The sequence below is a fragment of the Telmatherina bonti genome, assembly GCF_933228915.1.
Source record: "Telmatherina bonti genome assembly, chromosome: 14".
NCBI lineage: Eukaryota > Metazoa > Chordata > Actinopteri > Atheriniformes > Telmatherinidae > Telmatherina > Telmatherina bonti.
In genome coordinates, this window is record NC_136612.1 from 17,703,772 (window position 1) to 17,728,404 (window position 24,633).

Below are 24,633 nucleotides of genomic sequence, written 5' to 3' on the forward strand. Positions count from 1 at the left end.
GCATTGTGTGGACATTAGGGACAGTGCCTCTGGACTGACAGACTGGGGTGGAGGTCCCCCTTTATAAGAAGGGGGACCGGAGGGTGTGTTCCAATTACAGAGGAATCACACTCCTCAGCCTCCCTGGTAAGGTCTATTCAGGGGTCCTGGAGAGGAGGGTCCGCCGGATAGTTGAATCTCGGACTGAGGAGGAGCAGTGTGGTTTTCGTCCTGGTCGGGGAACAGTGGACCAGCTCTATACCCTCTCTGGGGTCCTGGAGGGGGCATGGGAGTTTGCCCAACCAGTCTACATGTGCTTTGTGGACCTGGAGAAGGCGTTTGATCGTGTCCCCCGGGGGCCCCTGTGGGGGGTACTCCGGGAGTATGGGGTACCGGACCCCCTTGTACGGGCTGTCCGGTCCCTGTACGACAGGTGTCAGAGCTTGGTCCGCATTGCCGGTAGTAAGTCGGATTAGTTTCCAGTAAGGGTTGGACTCCGCCAAGGCTGCCCTTTATCACCGATTCTGTTCATAACTTATATGGACAGAATTTCTAGGCGCCCCTGAGGTGTTGAGGGGATCCGGTTTGGTGGCCTCAGGATTGGGTCACTGCTTTTTATGGATGATGTGGTCCTGTTGGCTTCATCTGGTCGTGATCTCCAGCTCTCGCTTGAGCGATTCGTGGCCGAGTGTGAAGCGGCTGGGATGGGAATCAGCACCTCAAAATCTGAGACCATGGTCCTAAGCCGGAATAGGGTGGATTGCCCTCTCCGGGTCGGGAGTCAGGTCCTGCCTCAAGTGGAGGAGTTTAAATATCTCGGATCTTGTTCACAAGTGAGGGAAGGATGGAGCACGAGATCAACAGACGGATCGGTGTGGTGTCTACAGTAAAGCAGACTTTGCGCCGGTCTGTCGTGGTGAAGGAGCTAAGCCAGAAGGCGATAGCTCTCAATTTACCAATCGATCTACGTTCCTACCCTCACCTATGGTCACGAGCTGTGGGTCGTGACCGAAAGAACGAGATCTCGTATACAGGCGGCTGAAATGAGTTTCCTCCGCAGGGTGGCCGGGCTCTCCCTTAGAGATAGGGCGAGGAGCTCGGTCCAGGAGGGGCTCAGAATAGAGCTGCTGCTCCTCTGCATCGAGAGGAACCAGTTGAGGTGGCTCGGGCTTCTGGTCAGGATGCCTCCTAGACGCCTCCCTGGTGAGGTGTTCCAGGCACGTCCCTGCAGGAGACCGCGGGTGCGACCCAGGACACACTGGAGGGATTGTATCTCTCGGCTGGCCCGGGAAGACCTTGGGATCCCCCCTGCAGAATTGGCAAACGTGGCAGGGGAGAGGGAAATCTGGACTTCCCTGCGTAGGCTGCTGCCTTCGTGACCTGAACCCCAGATAGAAGATGGATGGATGGACCATGCAAATTTGCCAGTGGATGAAGCTGCTGATGAGTGATTGACATGCACACACACGCACACTCTGGCCCAGACTCTGGCCCAGGTCAACACATGACCGTTGGGTTTTGCTTTGTGACATGGTGTCACTCTCCAGCAACTGGATATCAACACATTGACTGCTTTAAATGTGAAGTGTGACTGATTCAGCAAAAACAAAAAAAAAAACAAAAAAAAAAAAAAACAAGATGTTATGAGAGGTTGGGAGGAAAAGAAAGGAAGGGACAAAGCGATACGACAAAAACCCACATTGGAACAGAATTTTAGGTGTTTAGAGTCCCATCAATGAAGAACCAAAAGATTTACATTGAAGTTTCAGATGCGTCAGCTCTCAACCATCATCAGTTGGGTTTGTTAGCGAGGAAGCTTCTTCTTCCAGTGCTAAACAACATAATGTACTATTACAATGCTCATACAGAATTCTTAAAAAAAAGGGTCAAACTGCTGCTAGCTGATGTGTGTCCACACAAAATGTGACTGCAACACCAGCTATTTATCTTTACATAACAGCACAGCAAAGGTAACACGCCTAATCCTACCACGTAAACCTCTCCCTCTCTGTCTCTCCATATCTTCTTTTTTTTCTTATTTGTTTTATATCTCTTGCTTTCTCTCTGTGATGTTTCTGCAGGTAAAAACCCCATTTCGCCGTTCCCCTTAGGGAACACTGACCTAACTGTCCATGCTCCCCGGAGACACGGCTAACTCTGCAGACCCATTTGTCAACGTTGACCCTGAAAGCCACCCCCCCCCCCAACACACACACACACTTCCTTTTCCTTCTTCCATTCATATTCCCACTTTACCCATTGTCTCTTCTCCTGGCTATTTTTGAATCCTTCCCACATGTCTTGTTGCATCGCTGTCCTCCAAAATAAAAAGACAACAAGGCTGGACAAAACGGTGGAGAGAAAGGAGATATGAAGATGGGAGAATATCACTGCAGATGAAGAGCACAGGAGCATGAATTCATGCAAAAATAATTTACTAAAACTTAATAAATGGCAACTTTAAGCCATACTTATCATTTAATGATGACATAACATATAATATGAAAGATACCGCTCATAGCGAGAAACCCAAGGCGAATTATCACCTGATTCTGCAGTTTCTCTCAGCTTAATGTAGCATTTTAAGCATTTCTCAGCATTTAGTTTTAGACTCACTGGCCAAGCTGATATTACTTCATTTAATTTTAACTCGCACAAACCTAATTTCCAACTGTAGCAGCCAGCTACCAAGCTCCAAACTCACTGTTTTCCTGACACCCAACAGCTGATAGGTATATTCATAAAGCAAAATACACGTAACATTTTATAAAATGAATTTAGATCCAGCAACATTTAATGACAAATCAAGTTTAAAAAATAAACCAAAAAAGCCAAATTGCAAAGCGGCAAACTGGTCAATCTCTGGTTGTGAGTTTGCATACAGTAAAAACAGAAATTGGGGCACTTAACAGGACGTGCCATGAATTTTCTCAGCAGCATCCTTATCGCTAATAGCCACACTATCAACTTAATTAAAGACAGCTTTTTCTCAAAAGGAAAAAAAAAAAAAAAAGCCCTTTGGCCTTGCTCAGGTTTTCCACTGTGCTTCTCATTCTATCTCCAATGCTCTCATTTGTGCTCATTTGTTCTCTCAAGGAGAAAGCTGTTGAGTCACTCCTTCCCCGTCCCCGTTCTCTTCCACGATCACCAAAGTCAGCTGAATCCTACAACACTACGACGCAAAAGCCGAGAGCCTATGTCAGTTACATGATGCGACACGACACTTTAAGGACTACATATTAAGGACTCTGCTGCTGAAAGAACCACGAGTGCTGAGACAAGTTGCAAAGTGACCTGGAAGCTAAAAATAATTCCCTCCAAAAAGTCATCATTTTCTGCAGCATTTAAAGAGGCGAGACAAAGATGTAAAGGGATGTGTTTGTTACCACTGGAACACACATAAAAAAAAAAAAATTAAAAAAAAAGCCTCTACAAATCATGTCGCTGTCACTCTGACTCAGCTAACTATGTCCTTTAGATTCCCATGTACAGCATATAGAGAACATGCTTCACACCAAAATGCATTAAAACGCAGAAGAGGTGTGACAACTAGCCAAAGGACGGAAACAGCTATCAGGAGGGGGAGGGGGGTGTTAATATTCTGTTACTTTGACTTTTTTGAGGGTTGAAAGATGGCCGAGCTGCAGATGCGAAGCCTCGCTTTCAGCAGACGTGCAGCCGCGAGGACGCTCACTTTTGTTTTCAGGTTCGACAAGACCACTTAAGTTGTCTTTCATGTTAATGGATTCCATGCAGCAGCCTTGTTTTTGGAGCTGAAGTTTTAAAAGCAAAGTGCTGGAGGTACATTATGTCAACTGGGAAATAAGAGAAGAGGACAGGGCCAGAGAGAGAGAGAGAGAGACAAATAAACTCAGTGTGTTGATAAAACATGGATAATGCCATCTTCCTAAGAGCCCCCCACCCAAAAAAATAAGGTGATCACAGCTCTCTGTTTGTCACACAGAGACATTTTTACAACTCATCCCCCTTTTTTTTCCATCCATCTATCCATCCATCCTTGTCCCTGTCCAGTGCGCTACTTCAGAACAATTAAGGTTGACTTCATGCTCCACGAGGCTTTCCATCATAATGGAGAGGCGAGTGGAACAAGGGAGAGCCTCGTTGAAGGGATATTTAATTCATGTCACTCTTACTGCCCGCATCTCTACGTTCTCTGTCTTTTAGCACAGCTCACTGCCCCAAACATGGTGCATTGCTGGGCGAAAGCGACGCCACGCGAACATTAAGCCAGAGACTCGCCCATTTTAATGGAATTGTGTTGCTGTGTCAGAGAAGCGCTTACTGTACACACAGGACGCGGTGAGAGCGCGAGAGGAGCAGGTCCGCTCTCAATGTTCACTGCAGACACTTTCAGAGTGATGTGGCAACAACATTTCTGCATGACTGTCTGTGCTTTGCATGTGTATATGTGTACTCACTCGTACAGCATATATATATATATATATATATATATATATATATATATATATATAACGTGTGTACTTTTAAGAAAGTTGATGAAGCAAAAAAGGAAGAAATGGAAGAAAAGCAGTGGCTGAAAGGAAGGAATAGCTGCATTAAACACTCAAGAGAAGTGGAAGTACGGACATGCTTGGCTTTCTTAAGTGCCGTGTGGATTTGCGTGTGAGTGCACAGGTGTGAGCATGGAAGGAAGACGATTGGCAGCCATTGGACGCAGCTTCGATACGGGCAGAAATCTTTCATTACAAGCTATAAACACTAAACGCACATGAAGGGAAAGGAAGTGGAGGGGAACGGATAGATTTTTTTTTTTTTTTCCAGATTAGATGAGAAATGCAGATGAGATGAAGAGATATGGATAGAAAAGGGATGCAGGAGGGCCAGCTTTAAACGAGTCAAGTAAACAGACACACTCGCACTGCAAAGATGCATAAAAAGATTTAAATAGGGCATCCTGCAGTTCGTTTAATAGCAATGTGATTATAGCTCCGAGATGAAAGCTGATATGCTTTCATTTGTTGTTTTTCTATTTTGCAATAACCCAGTTCATTTCAAACAAGGTTTGGTTTTTACGTTTTTTTTTTTTCTCAGTAGGATAGTTATGCTGGATTTTAATGGTCCGATTTTATGGGAAATCTCTCATCTGTCTCTTCTCCATTTTCCACCCTCTTACTCAATGTGGCGTCTGAGGGGTGGGAGGTCCACTCTTTCCTTGCTCTTCTAATTAGATCAAACTTGAAGTTAGTGACTGTCTTTTGACCTCCCAGCAGGATCATCTTAATTCAAATCCCAAAGCAGTCCAAAGACATTGTAATGGGAATTTAAAACAAACAAAACACGCACACACACACACACTCAACTGCAGAAATAAGTCAAAGGAATCAACTGCACCATAAAAAATTAGAGAGGAAAGACGCAGAAGGTGGACAAAATGACAAAATGAAGAAATGTAAATGAAAAACAACTGTGGATATGAAACAATTCTGTTAGTGTGTGTGTGTGTGTTGCAGCACTCGTGCAGCATAATGAAGCTTTGCTAGCATATTAACAGACTATTAACAATTAAGCGCTTTCATTAAAGTCTTATTAATAGGGTTCTGGTTATTTCCTCTCTATTCATCCAGAAATGTCCCGGCTCAGATAAATAAGCTCATGATTTCTCCAAGTAGTCAGGGACAGTTCAGGTTTCTCGAAGAACACGTTAAAGCTCCTCTTTGGATGTTGGTTGTTCCGTTTTCTGCCAACATGATCCCACCCACCTCATGTTGAGGTTCGAGCTCTGAGAAGGATTCATTGTTGCCGTGGATTTTCCTTCCACTTCTTACGTCATTTCGCATAACTCCCTTTTTTTTCTCCCTTTTTCTCTTCCTTACAACTGACTTCTTGACAGTCATGAAGACCCTTTCTGATGAGGTTACAGGGAACAGTAGAAGGATCAACTGAAGGTCCAAATGCATCTTATTCTGGTCTTGTGTCAGAACTTTGCTGGATTTTTTCCTTCTTTAGGACATCCCTTTAAATACTATTTATTTGCTGTAATTTTTTTAGGTCTGCTAGCACTTCTTCTGTCCTCAGCTTGTCAAATAATCTAAGTTTTTTAAGAACAACATGTACATGTATGTAATTTTTACAGTTAATAGGTCTTCAGTAATAACCTTCATGGTGCAAAAATATTCTGTGCATGTTATTTGTGTTATAAAATATATGGAAACAAAAAAATGTTACTTTGTAAGATGCAACTAAATACTTAAAGATACTATCTAAACATGGTCCATTCCATGAGTAAAATGTAATTTTGTGCTGAAAGAACTGAAGTCATTGTTACGCAACTTAACGGAACAAAAGACACAACATTCATCTGAGTGGTCAAGTACATGGATTGGACTGAAAACAAGCAACAGAGTATCTCATATCCAAATCAAAACTGTGAAAAATCTTTGGAAGATCTGTTGCTCAAAACCAGTTTAAGCCATAATGACCATGTTTACATGAGAGTTTTAATTCATCTTTAATTCTGAATAAAACTTAAAGAGATGAAAAAAATGATGATTGAAAGCGCCTACAATTCCAAATAAAACTAAATTCCGAAGTGAATGGCTCATTTAATCCCATTTTAAATCTAAACACATTAAGTCATCGTTTATGTAAACGTTCATTATGCTTTAAGTTCATTCCAGTCGTTTTGCACATGCTCCTTCCCTTGTCGTGTCATGATAATGCACATATTCCACACAGTCCTTTGCCTCCCATCTGCATTAGTATATCTCCCTTCCCCTCTTCAGCTGCTGAAAAAAGTATTATGCTCGTGTCGAGTTGGTGTTTCAAAATTATAATAAAAATTTCCCACAATCTAAAGAGGAGTTAAGAAAAAGGGAAAAAAAATAATTTTCTATGTCAACCTTCATTAAGAATAATGATCTCCATGTAAACACAAAGGAGAATACTTTAATTCAGAATTGTTTAATTCTAAATAATTAATTATGATAAAAAAAGAAAATAAAAAAAACATGTACCTGAGCCAATGAGAAACACTTGTTACTTGGAGGCAAATATGACGAGAGGAAACTGCACTGTATACAGCAAGTAGAAATGTACCCCAATAAATAATTAACTGAGGAATCAGAAACAAACATCAAAAGCTAAAAGAACATAAAGCAGAATAATAAATGATCAAAATCATCAGAGGTCAAAACAAAGAAAGGACAGTCACAGAATCTGCAATTACATTTTGAGGACTTTAAGTCATTACGGATTTCACTGATTCCTGAAATGTAGATTTCCAACATGTTTAAACTGCTTTCTCTCTCATTATGTGTAGATAAGAACCAATGTTTTTGTGAAAAAATGGAAAAAGATCTATGATAAGAATGGAAGTAACATACAGAAACAGATGGTGATAATCAGACGTATTTAGACATTTAGAAAAGACATAACTACACACTTACTGTTGTGTGAATATTACCACAAAAAATGACAAATACTGTACCTTAAAAGTGGAGATGAGCATAGGAAACCTGACACGCCACCTACAGGTGTTGTTGGGGACCAGCCCATGTATCTTGTCATTAAAAAGAAGGGGAAGTGGAGCTGCAGGCTGCTAAGAAGCAAAACTTCATAAACCTTGACACTACAGGAAAATCTTTGTCAATTCCTCGAAAAGCTGTCAATCTTTAAGCAGGCTTTGTGATTGTCAGGAAGGATGAAGTTAATAGTGTGATGCATTTAGCGTTAACAAACACATATTTGTCAGCACCCTCAGGATATCTGTGTGTTAGAAATCTGTGAGTGTGTCTCAGAAGGATGAGTGACAGCGGATGGTAATAATGTAGTGTGAAAAAATCCACCTCTTCCTCTCAGCACCATCACTTTTCCTCGTCAGCAACTGACTAGCAGGTGTTGTTCAATGATGCTCTATAAGAAAGTTGGTTTCCGAAGAAGTTGTAAAAAATTAGATTTTTCTTTTTTTTTTTCCTTTGACACCTTAAGGACGTTGACTGCTGTAAGACCCGTGGAAATGAAATGACACAGAGCTACAGAGCTACAAAGTGCATATGTCATGGGAAATTTAGGATTAAAGTCAGATAAACAACACAAAACCTTTCTAGAGGTGACCAGGTTCAGGTCAGGCGGTGTGTTTTGACTGACATCTTTAATTCTAATCTAATCCTCTCCTCCTGTGTGCAAATGGCCGTGTTTAATCGCCTGGCTGGGATGGGCTCTGCTTTGATATACCCTCCACACCTACAACCTGGCTTGTCTGCTCTCCACCATTTGGACCAATCACTGTTGCTGCAGCATGGCATCCCATCATCCAGGGGCAGCTGTGTTTGTTTGCCAGACAGCATGCCAACTTTGTAGAGACTTGGATTGTTTGATTCTGGCTGTTTGATATAATCGAGTGTTAATTTGTGTGCAAGAGAGTTTGTTAAGGTCTAGTTTTGCTCAAAGAAAATTTTGTTCAATTTTGTCAGTTGTGTGCTTTTGTTTGGAGTTTTATCCAGGTTGAAGAGATACATCAAACGGTGCTTGCACATTACTACTGCTCCCTCATGTAGTTTTGTTTTGTTTTAAGTCCAGTCAGTTTATTTCTTTTTAAATTTGCACATTAATTAGTTATTTAGCTTTTTTTGTTTGCTCCTTTCTAGCCCGTTCTATCTTCTTTTGTCCATTGCTGTCAGTAGCATCAACCTGCCCTTGACTCCTGTTTGTTTTCTGTTTGATCTGAAGTTCTGGCCAACACATGAGCAATAAACTTCTTATTAACACCCATTTATGCTGCCTCACATATGCAAATGGGGACATCCTTTTCAAATGTTTTCATAAATCGCAGCCTTCATACGTTCATGCATCTTTTACTATGCTATAGTGTTCATCCACCAGAGGACAGCACTGAGTTTATCGTTCAGTTAATCATTTTGACACCAGCTGGTAGAGGATATTTATAGTTATTAAGTCATTTACAACCATCCAAAAACATGGAAGAAGAACAATAACATTTTTTGTCCTTCTCAGCTTTTTCTGTATCTTTTTTGATAATTCATTTGGTTGATTTCTCTGTCATATTCTTCCCATTTCATTTCTTCTCTGGTTTGTTTATTTCGCTGTTTCCATGTAGGCTATACAACTTAATACTTCCCCCACGATTTTTGGGGGAACCGCTCCATCGTCTACATTGAGCGAATGTGCAAATGCACCGAAATCACACCAAATTCTGCATGTGAACGATACAGAACATGGATGAAACTGGCCATCCATCTGCAGCGAGCTTTTACACCTCTTCACATCTGTGTATTTTGTAGGCGTGGGAAAATCGAATTGGAAAATCGAATATCGGGATTTTTTGCTTCACAATGTTAAAATCGATTCTTTTTTTTTTTTTTTTTGTTAAAAAGTCTTTTTTTACATCAATAAAAATAATCCATTAAAATTTTTTTGTCATTTTTATTGTTTTTATTGATAATTTTACTTGTCTTCTTGGGCATTATAGCAGCAGAATGATGATCTGGCTACTGTGCTGTTTTTAACTAATTGAACTCAATTAGTTAATTGAGCTCAGCAAAAAAAGTTTTTTGTTTTTAATCTACAAAAATCAGCAATGTCAAGGAATTGTGAGATTTACTATTTAAATTAAATCTGCACCCAAAAAAAATCGGAATCGAATTGAATCAGGACTAAAGCATTTCATCACAGCCCAAACCAGCTAAGACTTAATATCTTTTACCATGCAGGCTATTGATAGCAGCAGACCTGAAATTCAATTTACTGCTCTAAGACGTCAAAAACAAAACCAAAAAGAGCTAAATATTCACACATATTAGTCAGTCATTAATGCACCACAACACTGACACAAAAACAAAGAGACAAAAGGATTAGTCCAATGTTAGCCAGGCTGTTGTTTGTTTATCCTTGTAATGACAGAGCAACAAAACATACATGCACAGAAACACTTGTGCAGCAATAATGACGCCAGCTCCGAACAAATTGTTTAAAAAGATGATCATGTTGCTGCGAGACAGCCGTTGCATGCAAATATGCACAACTCAGCCTGATTAATTCCTGCACGTCAGCAGCCGTTAGTGGAGCATCTCTCACAGCAGCAACTGGTGTTAAAAAGTAAATAAAAGAAATTAAAAAAGTTCGCAACTTATTTGGTGCCACAGAGAAGTGAGTCAGAAAGAGATGAAATCTAGACAGTGAAATGTGTAAATATCAAAATCACCTCATGTTCCAGTGTCACTTTATCACATAAAGGTCCTCCTATTCACACCACTGTTGATTATATTAAAACAAAAAAAAATTTTAAAAAAAGCTTTGCATTGTGTTTTTCACAGCTTATAACATGCAACTCATGCAGACTTATGTTTTATATGCACTGCGTGGTGCATTAAATGTTGCCGCAATCTCTGCAAAGAGCATCCACTGCCGTTGGAGCTAAGCTGATGCTCTACAGAGACAAGAGAGGGAAGGAAGCATAATACAACAGTACAGTTAAAACTACATACAGCAGAGACAAACTTCATGGACCTCTTGGAAGACATCATTAGTGAGGGCTATGTGAAAAGGGTGACGGAAAAGAAACGAGGGATATATACACATATTGCCAGCTAACAGCTCTATTTCCTCTAGTCCCACATATTCATCCAAATCGATTCCCTTTGAAAAGTGAGAGGCCATTTTTCATCTTCAAGACAGCTGCATCTAGCGATTGGAATTATACACACATACAGACCAAGCAGATGCACACACATTCACGCACACTTAAGAACTTTTGTGTTTACAGTCACATACTTACACTTTCATGCACAAACACTCAAAGACTGCTGAACAAAGAGAGCATAACAAGAAAAGTGTTACCATGGGAATCTTGCTGAGGGAAGTGTTACTGATATAATAGGTATCTGACAACACCCCAGTGATGTCATTATTGCAGTTTTCTTCCCCCTATCTGCAACCAATTATAGGCACAGAAGCAAATTACCTTTGAACCGAAAAACATTGATATGGTATGTGCATGTAAACAAACACAGGACGGCGCCGTCCTCACAAACAAACTTGAATATTATCTGTGCAGAGGTGTGTGACGGTGAGGTGGGCCCTGCGGTTCATCAGACGGAAGACGCTCCAGTTAAATGACAGCGTGATTTAAGCTCAACAGAAAACAAATATCTCCGCACAGTAATTGGACAAAATCACAAACAGTATCGTAGGAACGTTATCCACCGTCTCAGCCGCTCTCCTTCCCTCCCTCTCAGTCTGATTCGCTGTTTGACATGAGCAAGCGGCAACAAACATCACAGAGCCTGTGTGTGTGTGTGTAATTAGACAGCCTGAGGGGAGACAACAGGGATGGATGAATAATGTCCTTTGATCACAGTAATACCACTCCCACAAATCAACTGCATTAACACTGGCAGCTATATCAGGTGTGTGTGTGTGTGTGTGTGTGTGTGTGTGTGTGTGTGTGTGTGTGTGTGTATGCTAAGTTGATAAAAGAATTAAAAAAGAACTTTTTCAGCTGCTGGCAGCCTTGACAGCTACCATGAAGGGAATGGGGGTCAGATACAGATGGGTAGAAAATACCGTTCATGATCTGGGGATTGATCGATAAACACAGCCCACCACTAAGGATCCATAAATTACATGAATGGACTTCCACTGTGGGTACACTGCGTGTCACTGTTTAATTAGTCGAATGGAAACATCGAGGAACGTCACCAATAGAAGGCTTCTGTTTTTATGTCCACACTATAGAGTCAAACACAGTCATGGGACCTGAGGTGGGGGTGGGGCAGGGTGGAAGCAAGGCCGGATCATCCAATGGGCATTATGGGCACGGGGCCCACGCCCACTTGGGGCCCATGTGGCCCACATAGGGCAAATACAAGCAGTTTGGATCAAAATGTACATAAAAGCCACACAGTTACGCAACGATGTCTAGTGTATTGCTATTGGTACCACTGGCTGAGACATGTTAGAAATGTCCTTTCGCAGTGTATTTTTCACAATTCACAATGTTGTGGTGGGGAAAGGGGCCCCTGGAACACTCTGGGCCCAAGGGCCTGTGCACTTTTAATCCGGCCTAGGGTGGAAGGCAACCTCAACTCAACTCTATTTAAAGCACTTTAACACAACGCCGGGTGCAACAACGTGCTGAACAAAGTAGTAAAACATTAAAAAACGTGCAGAGTGAGATCTGAATAATAACCCTGTCACCACTTGATTTGATCCCTGCCCAACATATCTATTATAAAATCATAAGGAAGATTAACAACTTTTTAATGATGCCTATATAAGCCTCTAAGGTTTCAAGGAGATTCACCTTCATCTCGATGTCATGATCACTGTTTTTCTATCCTCTCTGGGCTATGGATATATGCTTACCATTTTCAAATAACCTTTAAGCTGATATATATGCTCATCTATTATTTACAATGCATTGGGCTGGAACAGTTCATAAAATAGCTTTGGATTAGAGCAGTTACTAGTTGACAACAGTTAATGATGAGACTTTTATGTTTTCGATAAAGGTGCGTAAAGAAAAGTCTAACTTAAAATTTCTTTACTGGGACTCACTTAAATCAGGCATCGATTTGTAGCGACGAGTCAAACATCCACCCAGGGTCACAACTCACAGCTACATCCAGTGATTTAGCATTTTACCTCAAATTTGCCAAAAATATGTTATCATGTGCCCAGCATATTCGTCTTCCATATGCTTCCATATTTAGAGTATTAACATGTGGATGTAACCACTAAGCTAAAGAGAAACAGTGTAAACATCGCAGGACTTAAACTCATTATAGGAAGACCACTTATAATTCAGAACAGATAAGAAAGAAATACCTTTACATAAGCTACAGTACTACACAATCGACTCATTTTGGCAGCGAAAAGAAGCTGCCCTCTGCTGGCTTTTAAACAGAATGCAGCTTTAGTGGGTCTGCATCTATCGCCAACTAACGGATAAATCCTACTAAATGAACTAAATTGCTCTGTTGTTGTTCACGTTAGTTGGAGTATCCTCCAGTTAAGTTAGGAGAAATCCTGCAAGACTGAACCTGAAGTGCAAAATTTTTGTCTCTCTCTCTCTCTCTCTCTCTTGTAGCACTGGTGGTAATTACAGCAACATCGCCAACTCACATGTCTGACAAAGTAGCCAAAAGCCAGGGTCAGCCATTAAATTGGTTGTTTCTCTGTGTATTATGAAAACAAAGAGAGAAACGCAGACTAGGCTTTGTCAGAAAAATAAAAAAGATGATCCTGCATGAAAGATATTTTAGTCCCACAGAACAGAACTGGAGTCGGTCATTGTTGTCAGGTGTATTTTGTCCAATATTGCTGGTCAGAGACTGAAAAGTATAGTACAGGGTAGGCTGGTCACTATACTACATAGAAGGAGAAAAACACTTTTTTGAATAAATGAACACCACAAAAACATCACAACTCATACGATGAAGAATATTTATGTATTTTAAAGCTCTATTAACTTGTGCAGTTATAGTATTCTGAAACTGCTCACTGTAGAGTAAAAATACTAAACTAAAAGAAACGCCAACAATTGCTTACATGTACACTAAGTACACTTGGCGTACCTATTAACAAAATTGTCCTTTTCTGCACAATACTTTGAGAATCGATCAAATCAACATCTCTTTAAAATTGTTTTAAATTCATATTTTTGCTTCAAAGACCAAACAACAATTGTATTTTCAGTATTCCTACCTGGCTTTTGCCCGCTGCAATTTTGAAAGTGCATCACCAGTGTAAGCAATGTGTCCATCAGGTAGCCACTGTAAGGGGGGCTGCCCGCTGCAGTGCCTGTTCAAAATGGTTAAAACTGGCCATTCTAAAAGTGGCATTTAAGTATTGATACCTGTGTTAATTAATATCTAACTAGATACTACATTTCAGAATCGATTAGTATCTGAGTATCGATTTTTTTTTTAAAAACACTCGTACAGGGTCCTTAAGGGCAAGTATCTTGCAGGTTTTAAAGATTTCCCTACTGCGACACACCCATCTCAAATCAATGGGTAATTAGCCGACTTATGCAGGGGGAGACATCAAGCTCTGCACAGAGTCTAAGTTGAGTTGCAGCAAAGAAACTTCTAAAACCTGCAGGGAACTGGCTTTTAGGGATGAAGACCAGGACTGAAGATAGTTAGTATGGTATGACTAACCTTAGCACCAAAATAAAAAAAAGTAAGGAATGGTTTTGGAATTGGCTTATTACAAACCAAATCAGTTGTTGGCTTTAGCAAACCTGTAGCTTACATAAGGTTCTTGGTGGTATAAATTTTGTCCTTTTCATTTAGCAGTCATAAAGTAGCCCTGCAGAGCTACAAGTAGAGCCAACAGCTGTTTAATGACTAATCTGGAAATCTCAGCCTTACCCTTGGTTACATGATGAATATAAATGCACCACTAAAACTCAAGAACAACGTTCATCCATTTTAATTGCTGAATAGTTAATAAATTGGCTTATGTTAATGACGTGTCACATTTCAAGTCACTCTGGAGATGATGTCTGAAGTTAGACTGCTTCATGCATATCCTTCTGCATGGCACTTTCCTGGTTGTTTTTTCTGTTAACCAGAAGAAATGCTTTGTTTTTCTTCAAGAGACAAACCTTTCTCTTAGCTGTTGTGACTGCATCTACACAAATAGACCATGATTTAATTCACTTAAGAAGGGTGTGAGGGAGAACAGCTGCAACAACAGAGGATACATTTAAATGGCCGTGTCAACAGGCAGCTCTGACTTGGGGCAGGCAAGGCTTAGCAATACACGGTTAGAAGTGTTCGTGACAAACACGATCCAGTCGCTGTTACTGACCTTTGAGCAAGTCGATAACCATTTAGCATGAGAATTACTCGAATCCAATCAACAAGCTGGCCCAGACATCCACCCACATACTTGGTAAATGAGTAAGTAAGCAAAGCCTCAAAAAGACACACAAAGAGGAGAAGAAACACACTAAACAAAACGGATGTTTTGAAATTCTTCTCTTAGTCACGCAATATTTTGGAGTTCTTGAACACAACTTTCTAGGCCGAGATGCTCAGACTGCAGCAAGGAAAGATAATACTTTCCTTAATCAATAATGTATTCTTTTCAATACAGGGAGGTGTGCATTATTCAACAAAGGCTGAGAGATGTATGGGAGGGGCAAACACAGGGAGATACAGCAACATTTATCTAATTAACAAGCAGAAATGAAAGACAGAGTGGGATGGAAAGGGACAACACAAAGAGGAAAGAGAAATACAGAAAGTAAAGAGTAATGATGTGAGGCATGGATTGTTTTGGGTGGTTTTTTTTGTTTTTTTTTTTTGTTTGTTTGTTTTTTTTTTAATGGGGAACCTTGCAGTTAGGGTTCTCCAGAGGTTGACATGGAAGTGGTTTTGACTGGAAGTCATCAGCACCAAGAGATTTAGCCTCCGAGTGACATGCAAAGAAATGCGTGCATGTACCCACACCGAGTTAAATGCATCCAAAGACACTTAAGCATACATATGCGGCGAAAATTTCACACAAGTCCGTGCACACACAAGTAGGAAGGCATAATCGAGAATAGACAAACACACTGAGGGTCTTACAAGCCATAATCATTGGAGGTGAGCTTTTCCCCATATTTCACATGAGGATTAGTGAAAATCTGCACGGAACAAGGCGTAACAAGACTCCACTACCTCACAGAGTAACCGTATAAATGTTCACCCACACAGGGTGAGGAGTTATATAAACCTTAAAGGAGGGAAAAACAACTTTAGGAAAATGTTAAGAGGAGAGGATGCTTCAGAAGACCCACGGGAAGACTCATAATCCTTGTTTGGGATGAAAAAACAAATTTTGTTTTGGTGAAATGGATACACATAACATACTTAACCCATCGCCATGTTTTATTCCACTAATTGTGAGTATTTGAACGAGTTGGGACCTTTGATCGTTTAATACATTCCTCTGTTAGAAATCACCATATCCAAAGAAATATATTCTGTCTTTGGTGCTGATTGAAACTCTGACCTGCATTCACTATTAAATGCTTTCAATACACCAGCTAAATGGTGATTCCTATTACAGGTTTCGGAGTCTGTGGAGAAAAAAATAATAATTTCACATTCTGTGTGTAAAGAATGAAAAGTGCTTAATGAAAAAGAAATAATTAAGAGTGCATCTCTGTCTGCTGTGTGCTCAGTAATTTTCCACCTGACAGAAACATGCTTTATATTTTAACCTTGAAAACACACAAAGGTTTTTATTGCAGCAAGAAGTGGAGGCAGTATCTCCTCTGAAATTTCACATCATGAAAATTAAGCATCAACACTTAGTCTGATTCCATGCAATTTAGCTCAGATGTGTTTTGGCAGGTGCTACAGCATCACTGATAATTCCTCATGTGAGACGCCATGAGGCGATGAGGAAGGCCTGAAGCGGCGAAAATTATTATGTCTTGTTTTGAAAAAATTTGTGAGCAATCAGTTCATTTTCTGAAGTAGGGGAAATTCAGTACAAAAACAACTCGACGGAGTCTAACTCCATTTTAATATTTCATCAGAGTGCATCTTGTTCCAGTGCTGCTTCTGTAACTTCATTAGCATAGCTAGTTTAAGCTAGTTCAAGGGAAAATCTGACATATTGCAGGTTTAGAATCAACTGTTTCTGTGCAGATACCATAATGTGAGTAGACAGGAAGACTGGGTGGCCACAGTGGTTTTACATAAGTTTCGTAGGCAAATTTCTGACTGAAATTAAATGCTTTTGTGGCGAATCTCAAAGTTGAGAGGCTAAAACAAGTAAGAGCAAGCCTGGAGAACAAAACACTGCAGAGATAGAGGCACTAAAACTGGCAACTGCTCCTCTTAACTTGCTTTCATACAACAATGGAGTGATATTATATTATTTATTCAGATTTTACTGATGGTTAGTTTCAGTTTGTTCTGGTAGTAGTGTTTTAAACGAGTAACCGTCAAAATATCAATTGATCAATCAATTTATCTGATGGGCACAGTGCAAGTAAAATATTAATTTAAACACGCTTCTGTACCAAAAAATATTTAAAAAATGGGAATTTCTAGTTTAGGTCAAACAAATAAAACAGTAATCAATATAATGCAGTATATAAAATACAATATAATATTACATGGCTTCAGTTATATAAGAACAAAGCTCTGATCTACATCTACATATACATACATATATATATATATATATATATATATGTGTGTGTGTGTGTGTGTGTGTGTGTGTGTGTGTGTGTGTGTATATATAAAACACATTGGCAAAGCTATAGGTGTACAGACACACATACACACATGCATACATACACAAATTATATCAGATCCATACAATCCTGCACTTTAAAAAGTGAACAGTCAGACACTAATGTGTTGCCATTATATGTCCTTTTTTTCTTTTCTTTTTTAGATATTTTTAGTACTTTTTTATGAAATCCCTTTATTGCTTTTGGAGTATGTAGAATTGTCCATGTGTTTTCTGATGGAGTCTTAAATAATAGTGATACTGTTGTATAACGTTTTGAGAACTAGATTTGCGTGTGTGTATGTGTGTGTGTGTGCATCCTTGATTGCAAGTTATTAGCTGCTATTTCTGTGTTCTCACAATGTAGTAAAAACAAAGACACATCTGCACTTGAATGGAGACCGTGTAGACATTGGAAAAAAACACCAGAGGAGAAGCAAATACAGACAACAAGGTGGGCTGAGGACTCTGAAGTGGAATATTGTATGCTCATATGATCATGGAGAGTAAATAGTCCAGCTGTCATGGAGCTAACGCTATGTAGCGAATACTGTGGGGAACATCCTTTTTCTTTTCAGGACAAAAAAAGAGCAAATCCCCATTGTTTGACTGATTTCATTTTGATATGTTATAAAGTTTATGTAAGGCTCTGTTTGCTTTCTGGTCAAGGTTAGGTGGGTGCAGTAGTTACGGTCCATGTGTGTGTGCTGCAGAAAATAAGTATAAGTCAGTGTAGTGTCCTCGGAAAATGCTCGAAAAGCCACTGGGTGTGTGCTCCTGAAATAGCTGGAGAGAAGCAGGTGCCAATCAGTACATTCAGTAATCCCCTTCCACTCGGCATCCCCTCTGGTCAAGACGAGGGATTATCCTTCACCCCTTCATCTCTCTGCTGCTCCTCTCCGCCTCCTCTATTCTAACGTCCACCACCTCCGTTCTCTGGCCTCTTCACTCCTACTTATCTTCTTCTCTCCTTCCCTCTTCTCCCTTCTAATAGAAACGCATTACATACACCACTATAGGATCAATAAGCCATTACCACAGTAACTTTAAAGTATTTGTATATTTGCTTCAAAGAAACAAGATAAATCTCTGAAAGTCCAAATCAACCTCAACATGATTTAGTGTGAAGCAGACGTCCAGGATTGGTTGGATATCTGCAGCACTACTTGTCATGGTATAAAGAAGCAGAATGTGTTTCATTTATTGTAACTGGAGCTACAGAGTTGGTTGTTCAGTAAACCAGAGGATCTTGGAAGATTGGGAGGTTTATGGAAACAATATATCATCAGGTAAGTGGCAGGGCAAAGCCACTAGAGGCTAGAAGTTGGGGAAGGGGGCATTAGAGGAAGTGCAGCGGTAATGTTGGGAACATTAGCCTGAACAACAAGTCATAATTGGTTAATTTGTTTGCACCAATTACAACAACGTAATTTATAATAATTGGACTGACACTGACATATTATTAGTGCAAAATGTTGCATGAAGCAGCTTTAACACTTGGCAGGTTCAGATATTCTCTGGTAGAATGATTCACTTTCAGAATTTTTTACGATTGTTGCAGAAAATAAAACAAACACTACTTTTAAGTTTATGAAGTGCATACTGTTCAAGTAAATAATGGGACTTTGTATATTTAGTTTACAACACAAGTGTTTGTTTAAAACAGTCATCGGAGAGAAAAAATCCATGAGCGACGCTGTAGAAATGTGCGAAGCGACAAAAAGAGGAGTCTCTCAGCAGCTGACATGTGTGTTGCTGAGAGCTCAGTGTCAAGATAGGTGTTACTATCAGTCATTCCCAGCTGTAAAAAGTCGCACATGTTCCAACTGTGTCCAAATGTACAATATGTTCGCTGGCAAAGTATAAAAGGCACTGAGGGATGCAGTCATACCCCAGCTGAGGATAACGGTGTGAGACCAGTGGAACAAATGCTCCAGCATGATTTAAACAGAGAAAAAACATTGTATTTGCATTTTTCTGTCAATAAGAGACCATTGACAACCACACATCTTGTATATTCATAATGTTTGCAATGCTGTAAAGTTCATATTGTTTACAGATTTCTGTTTTGTCTGCTGCAGCAAACCAACGGCGTCAGCAGGTCGGTTCATTTGTGCAGCCTAACATTAACACATATGGGTACCCGTATGTCTACTTTTCTGGCTAAGCCTTTCTGGTAATAAAGCTTTGGTGATGTTGTTGGACTGAGATGATATTCTTCACCAGTAGACGTAATGCTTATATGTTAATGTATTATTTTGTACCCTAAGGGGTTCTATAAAATGACATTGTACTTCCCTACATACTCTGCGAACAAATGAACTGACCTACTTTTCACTTTGATCTCAGTACCTCTTACACAAATGTCTTCCAAATGAGAATACTTTTACTTAAGTACTATTTTCCCATAATGCAGCCATCACTGCAAGTAAGCCCTCTTTGATCTTCTGGGCAAATCTCACATTTAAGTATAGCTCCATTGTGCATATGATGAATACTAGGAGCTCCTCACTGACACATGGATCCACACAATCATGCACTACTCATTTATTCCCATTCAAAGTTCAAAGTGATTGACAGGCTAGGAAGCATCACCTATTCAAATGAGAGAGCCAATCAAGCCGTTTGCACCTTGTCTGATGGAATTTTGCACAATGAATGGAGATTTCCAATATTCAAGTCCATTGGACCATGCAGTCAGTGTTGGCCAGACAATGACAACACCCACTCTTCTCAGGAATCCTTCTCTATGTCCTCTTTTTTTTATCTTTATTCACAACAAATCTTCTTCTTAGTCTGTTCTTTTTTTTTATTCATCTTAAGGCTCTAATACCTTTCTGCGAACACTTACCTCATTCTCCAACCTAATGTTCATCCGTTACTTCATGTCTGTCATCCAGCACCTGCCTGGATCCTCTTTAACTTCTCAAATAATTCATGTATTTAAGGAACTGCCAACTGCCAGGACTTTTCCTCAATTGTAAAGATTTTACAAGTTTCCATGGCAGCATATGTCCCAATATGAAAAGCCAGATATTTAGACAAATCTCTCCAGAACGAGCATTCATTCACCCACTTAAACACACCCCACCTTGGATTGCATAACTTACAGCTCTGTAACCATGCATCCTTGCACCAATCATCTTTTCACATACAGTCCATCCCCACATGCATCCATTTCTTTCCATACCTTATCAGCCATGATCATTGATGACCCTCCATGAATGCCCAGGATGGGTATGAGCGTCTGCGAGGAAATAAAATCCAAAATCTGGGCGATGGCTTCCTGGTCAGTGCCATCCCCAAACACCACGCCGTGGATCTTGGTCCCTGACATCAGGTCGCACATGTGTGTGATGATGCTTTTCGGGTCAGTCTCGTTGACTAGCAGTGTGACCACGTTGACGTCGATCGGATCGTCTTTGCTCCACAGAGCTCGGATGTCCCGGTCTGAGATGTAACGTGTGCGCCCCAGTATCACCGCAATGTTCAGGACGGGCACTTTATCCGAACCACTGCCAGTTCGCTGCTTCTGAGCTGTTGCAGAGTCGGCCATCATGGTCACCGCCACCAGGAGGGCCAAAAGGAGCAGCACACTATTACCTCCGCTGCTAATACTGCTGCTCCTTCTACTCCTCTTCTTACTCCTTATGCTGCTGAGGGACATACTGCCAAGCCACTTCATCGCCTGCATGGAAAAAGGATGATGGGAAACAGAACAGATGAGAAGATGAGAGACAGATAAAAAAGAAAGTTAGACTGGACAGAGGAATGTGGAAAGATGATGTAGAGAAGAAGCAGATAAAACTGTTAATGCCTAGCTCTTTTAGCCTACACAGTCCAGAAACTTCTTTTTTTTCAAATTCAGTGTCCTCTTAGTTAGTTTAAACACATAAACCTTGTGAGGAGGGAGCTGGCCTTGGGAAGAAGTTGCAAAAGGGAGTGTAAAAAGAGAGATGACTAACAAGTACACATTTTATGGTCACGACTGCTGGAATGAGATGATTCAGGGGGGAAAAAAAGCTGCTGTAGAAGAGGCAAGCAGACATTTACACATTTTACAGCAGTGATATATTCACTCTCAGCCTTCAGTAAGATTGACATGCAATGTAAAGTGGGCTATAAAGGGGGTTTCATAAGTGACAGATGACAAACATAGTGAAATGAGCTTCTACAAAACCTTCTGCCACTTATGCTATTAGTTTAAGCTCATGTCCTATATACGCCGAGCAAGGAGGTCCATTCTCTCTTTTAGCAATGTCACCAGTGTGACTGGAGTAATGTTGGTCTTTTGGTTTTCAAATATAAATAATTTTGTGTTTAGTGCTGCTTGAAGTTATAATAGTAATCCATTTAATATTGCTAAGTTAGCATTGTAACTGAGTTCATGTTAGCAAGCTAATGCTACTGCTGTGACTGTCACAGAGCTGCTAGCACAGCTTGGCATTATTCACAGGCTACTGTGTATAATTAGCATTTCCAGTTTAAATACCTCACACAGCTTTAAAAGGGGAATAAAGAAACATATCTAACATTTAAACTCAGGACAGAAATCCTACTCATGTATTCAGTAGTGTCTGAATGCATCTATCAAATTTGAAAGTGCATGTGGGTGCTATGGATAAACGTGTCGGGAAATGAATACCCTTTTTCACTACATTTTTTTTTGTAGAAATAGTGGGCATATGCAAATCTTATTTTAGCCATCAGAAATGTCTAATGTAAAAATATGATGAATCAAAACTAAATGCAACATTTAATGAAAACCTCTTCCATCACAATGTAGCTGGTTGCAGCCGCTCTTCCGCATATTTATTCGAATATTAAGCACTTAACCTCTTGTCACTGCTAATGCATTGCATATTAAAGGCAAACACTTTCAGATCATGTATTCTTTCTATGAGTTTGACCCTAATCAACTAGTTTTGAACCTAAACCTTTTCAGTGTCTTGAACCAAACAAACCAAATCAAACAAAACAGCTAGTTGGAGGAGAAGATTCATTTGTTATGACCCAGTCAGTAATTAGAATAATTTAAGATGGTCTCAGGGCTCAGTTATGCTCGATGTTAAATACACACACAGAGCAAGCCTTCAATTAGTCCTTTCAGTTCATTTGGTGTGTATTTTGGTATGTTTTCAGAGAGATCAAACCTAAATGCAGCAAACAGAGCGGTACCGCTGGACATTGTGAAGGCAGTGTAGCTCACAACCAATAAAAGGAACAAAGAAGAAGAAGCTGTGACATATTTAATTGTCACACAGACCAAAGACATACCTAATAGTTGATGGATTATTTGTGTTATTGGTGTTCAATGTGGCAGATTCCTTCACAGCCAAAAATGTTTTAGAGACAAAGTTACTTGATAAAAAGTTAAAAGCCTAAGTACAGAGTCTTAGATAGGTGTTGAATCTGGGGCTTATAAATACCCCCCAACTACTTGCTATTTAACCCCCAATCTATCTCCAAATGTTAGTGTTACATGACATTATTAAAATGAAGTCTGCTCAAGGCATCAACTGTATGGGCAGTGTGTCTCAGGATGACTGACGAAGGATACCATGTGCAGCACAATGTCATGCCTTAAGAAGGAAAACTGTTTAAATGATCCAATGCACAAATTAGTGACACATCTGTGATAAACACGGAAAGATAAGTTTGGATCTCAGATGTAAAGTCTATAGGAAACAGAGAAGCTGAGCAAAATCTGTTATTACTGTGTAAACCAGTATTAACTAGGGTATGGGATGCCAGATTTAGCTTCTTTGACGTTGTACTGCTCAACCCTAGACAGGAGGACGGAGGCATGAAGGTGGAGCTCTACCACTGAATGTGTAATTAAAAAATATGTGTCCAGGTTAACGGAGAACGGTAAGTTAGCGCAGATTGAGGTGCCTCGGTTGCGCTACAGAGACGGTTGCGCTACAGAGAAAGCAAAGAGACATATATCTCAACAACCGATCTTCCCAAGGAGCTAACACTCAGTGGCCTCCTTGAAAACCTGGCATTCAGAGAGCATGAAACATCATCACATGTTGTAAGATATATGAGCAGGTGTGCTGAACAGCAGAGCGTGAGCGAAATTATAAGGGCATGAAACATATGGCCGAAAAATGTGTCCATGTGTACTGTTGACGATTTGTGGGTTTACTGACAGAACTGCATGTTTCGTGTTGGAGCAAAGCTCATTGGCGCATGATTGATTCACACGAACAATCATTCGCTATGACACTGTTGGAAGCAGCACATGTTTAACTGCTGAGATCAGGCGCTCATAAGACACTCATTTGATTTCAATGCAAAAGTGACAGTTTGTGAAAAAAAAAATGATTGAAGGATTGTGCAACCCTGCATGCCCAAAGACAGAGAACAACAGAAAAAAATGATGATTTTGTATTATTTTCTGTTGACTAGCATTTATCATACCTTGTGATTTTGTAATAAATTTAAGACTGCAGTGGGAAGCTCTATGTGAGCTGAATAATGCATGTAGGCTCGCTATGTCATCCTGTGTTTTTTAAAATAAGCAGAGGACTGCTTGTCCCCCCAGCCCAACCACACAAACACCATTAGACTGAAGGATGAATCATCCAAATCTCAGTCCATTCACTGCAGAGAGAGCTGTAATGCCTAATGGATTCTTAGTGTCTCTGTCAAGAAGTCATCATATTCCTCTTCCAAAAAAGCTGCAAGATTACATGGAGGCTTGCGCTGACAAGTTGTGAAGTAATTTAATTGTAAAGACCTGGCATTTATTTGAATAGCAGGCATTAACGACATCATCATGTCAAGGGATCATCTCTATCCTTCTTGACTTTCATGTTTTTTCAGCTCACACAGAGTGTTATGATGTAAGGTTCAAGTTGGTTAAAGGAAGTTTGTTAGTCACATTTAAGACAGGCACAGAGGACACCAGCAGGGAAGGGTCCTTCAGTGTATTGCATACTTTCATTCATTCATTCATTTTCACAACCGCTTAGTCCAGTTAAGGGACACGGAGAAGTTGGAGTCTATCCCAGCAATCACTGGGCGAGAGGCAGGGTACACCCTGGACAGGTCGCTGGTCCATCACTGGGTGTTGTGTACTTTCGTAGAAGAATAATTGCTGATAAAAGAAAACCTGTGTGCAGTTTACATGTCCTGCATTTCCCGAGTCCTAGAACTGGATTTTATTAGTATAAACAGTGTCTATTACTCTTCGCTACCAAATCTGAGATTCAGATATTCAAATCATTAACTAGCCAGCAGCTGTTATCACTGCAACAAATCTGACCCTTATTGCACAATCCTTTATCAAAGGATTTGCTCAAGAGTACTTGAGCAAAAGTGTAATGTTATTTCTGCTAAAATTAATCAATTATCAAGCCCTTCATCTCGAGCAGTGTTTTAATGCATTAAAGACCATTGATT

General features: G+C 40.2%; 1 protein-coding gene across 1 annotated transcript in view; it reads right to left on the reverse strand.

Moving 5' to 3' along the window:
* The window catches only part of grin2aa (glutamate receptor, ionotropic, N-methyl D-aspartate 2A, a), a gene marked incomplete at both ends in the record, with an annotated part of 159,303 nt that extends 138,386 nt beyond the window's left edge, over positions 1-20,917 (reverse strand). The window contains one exon of the mRNA XM_079253342.1: positions 20,414-20,917. Within this exon, the coding sequence (XP_079109468.1) occupies positions 20,414-20,917 (504 nt within the window). The remainder of the gene's footprint in view (positions 1-20,413) is intronic.
* Positions 20,918-24,633: the final 3,716 nt, after the last annotated feature.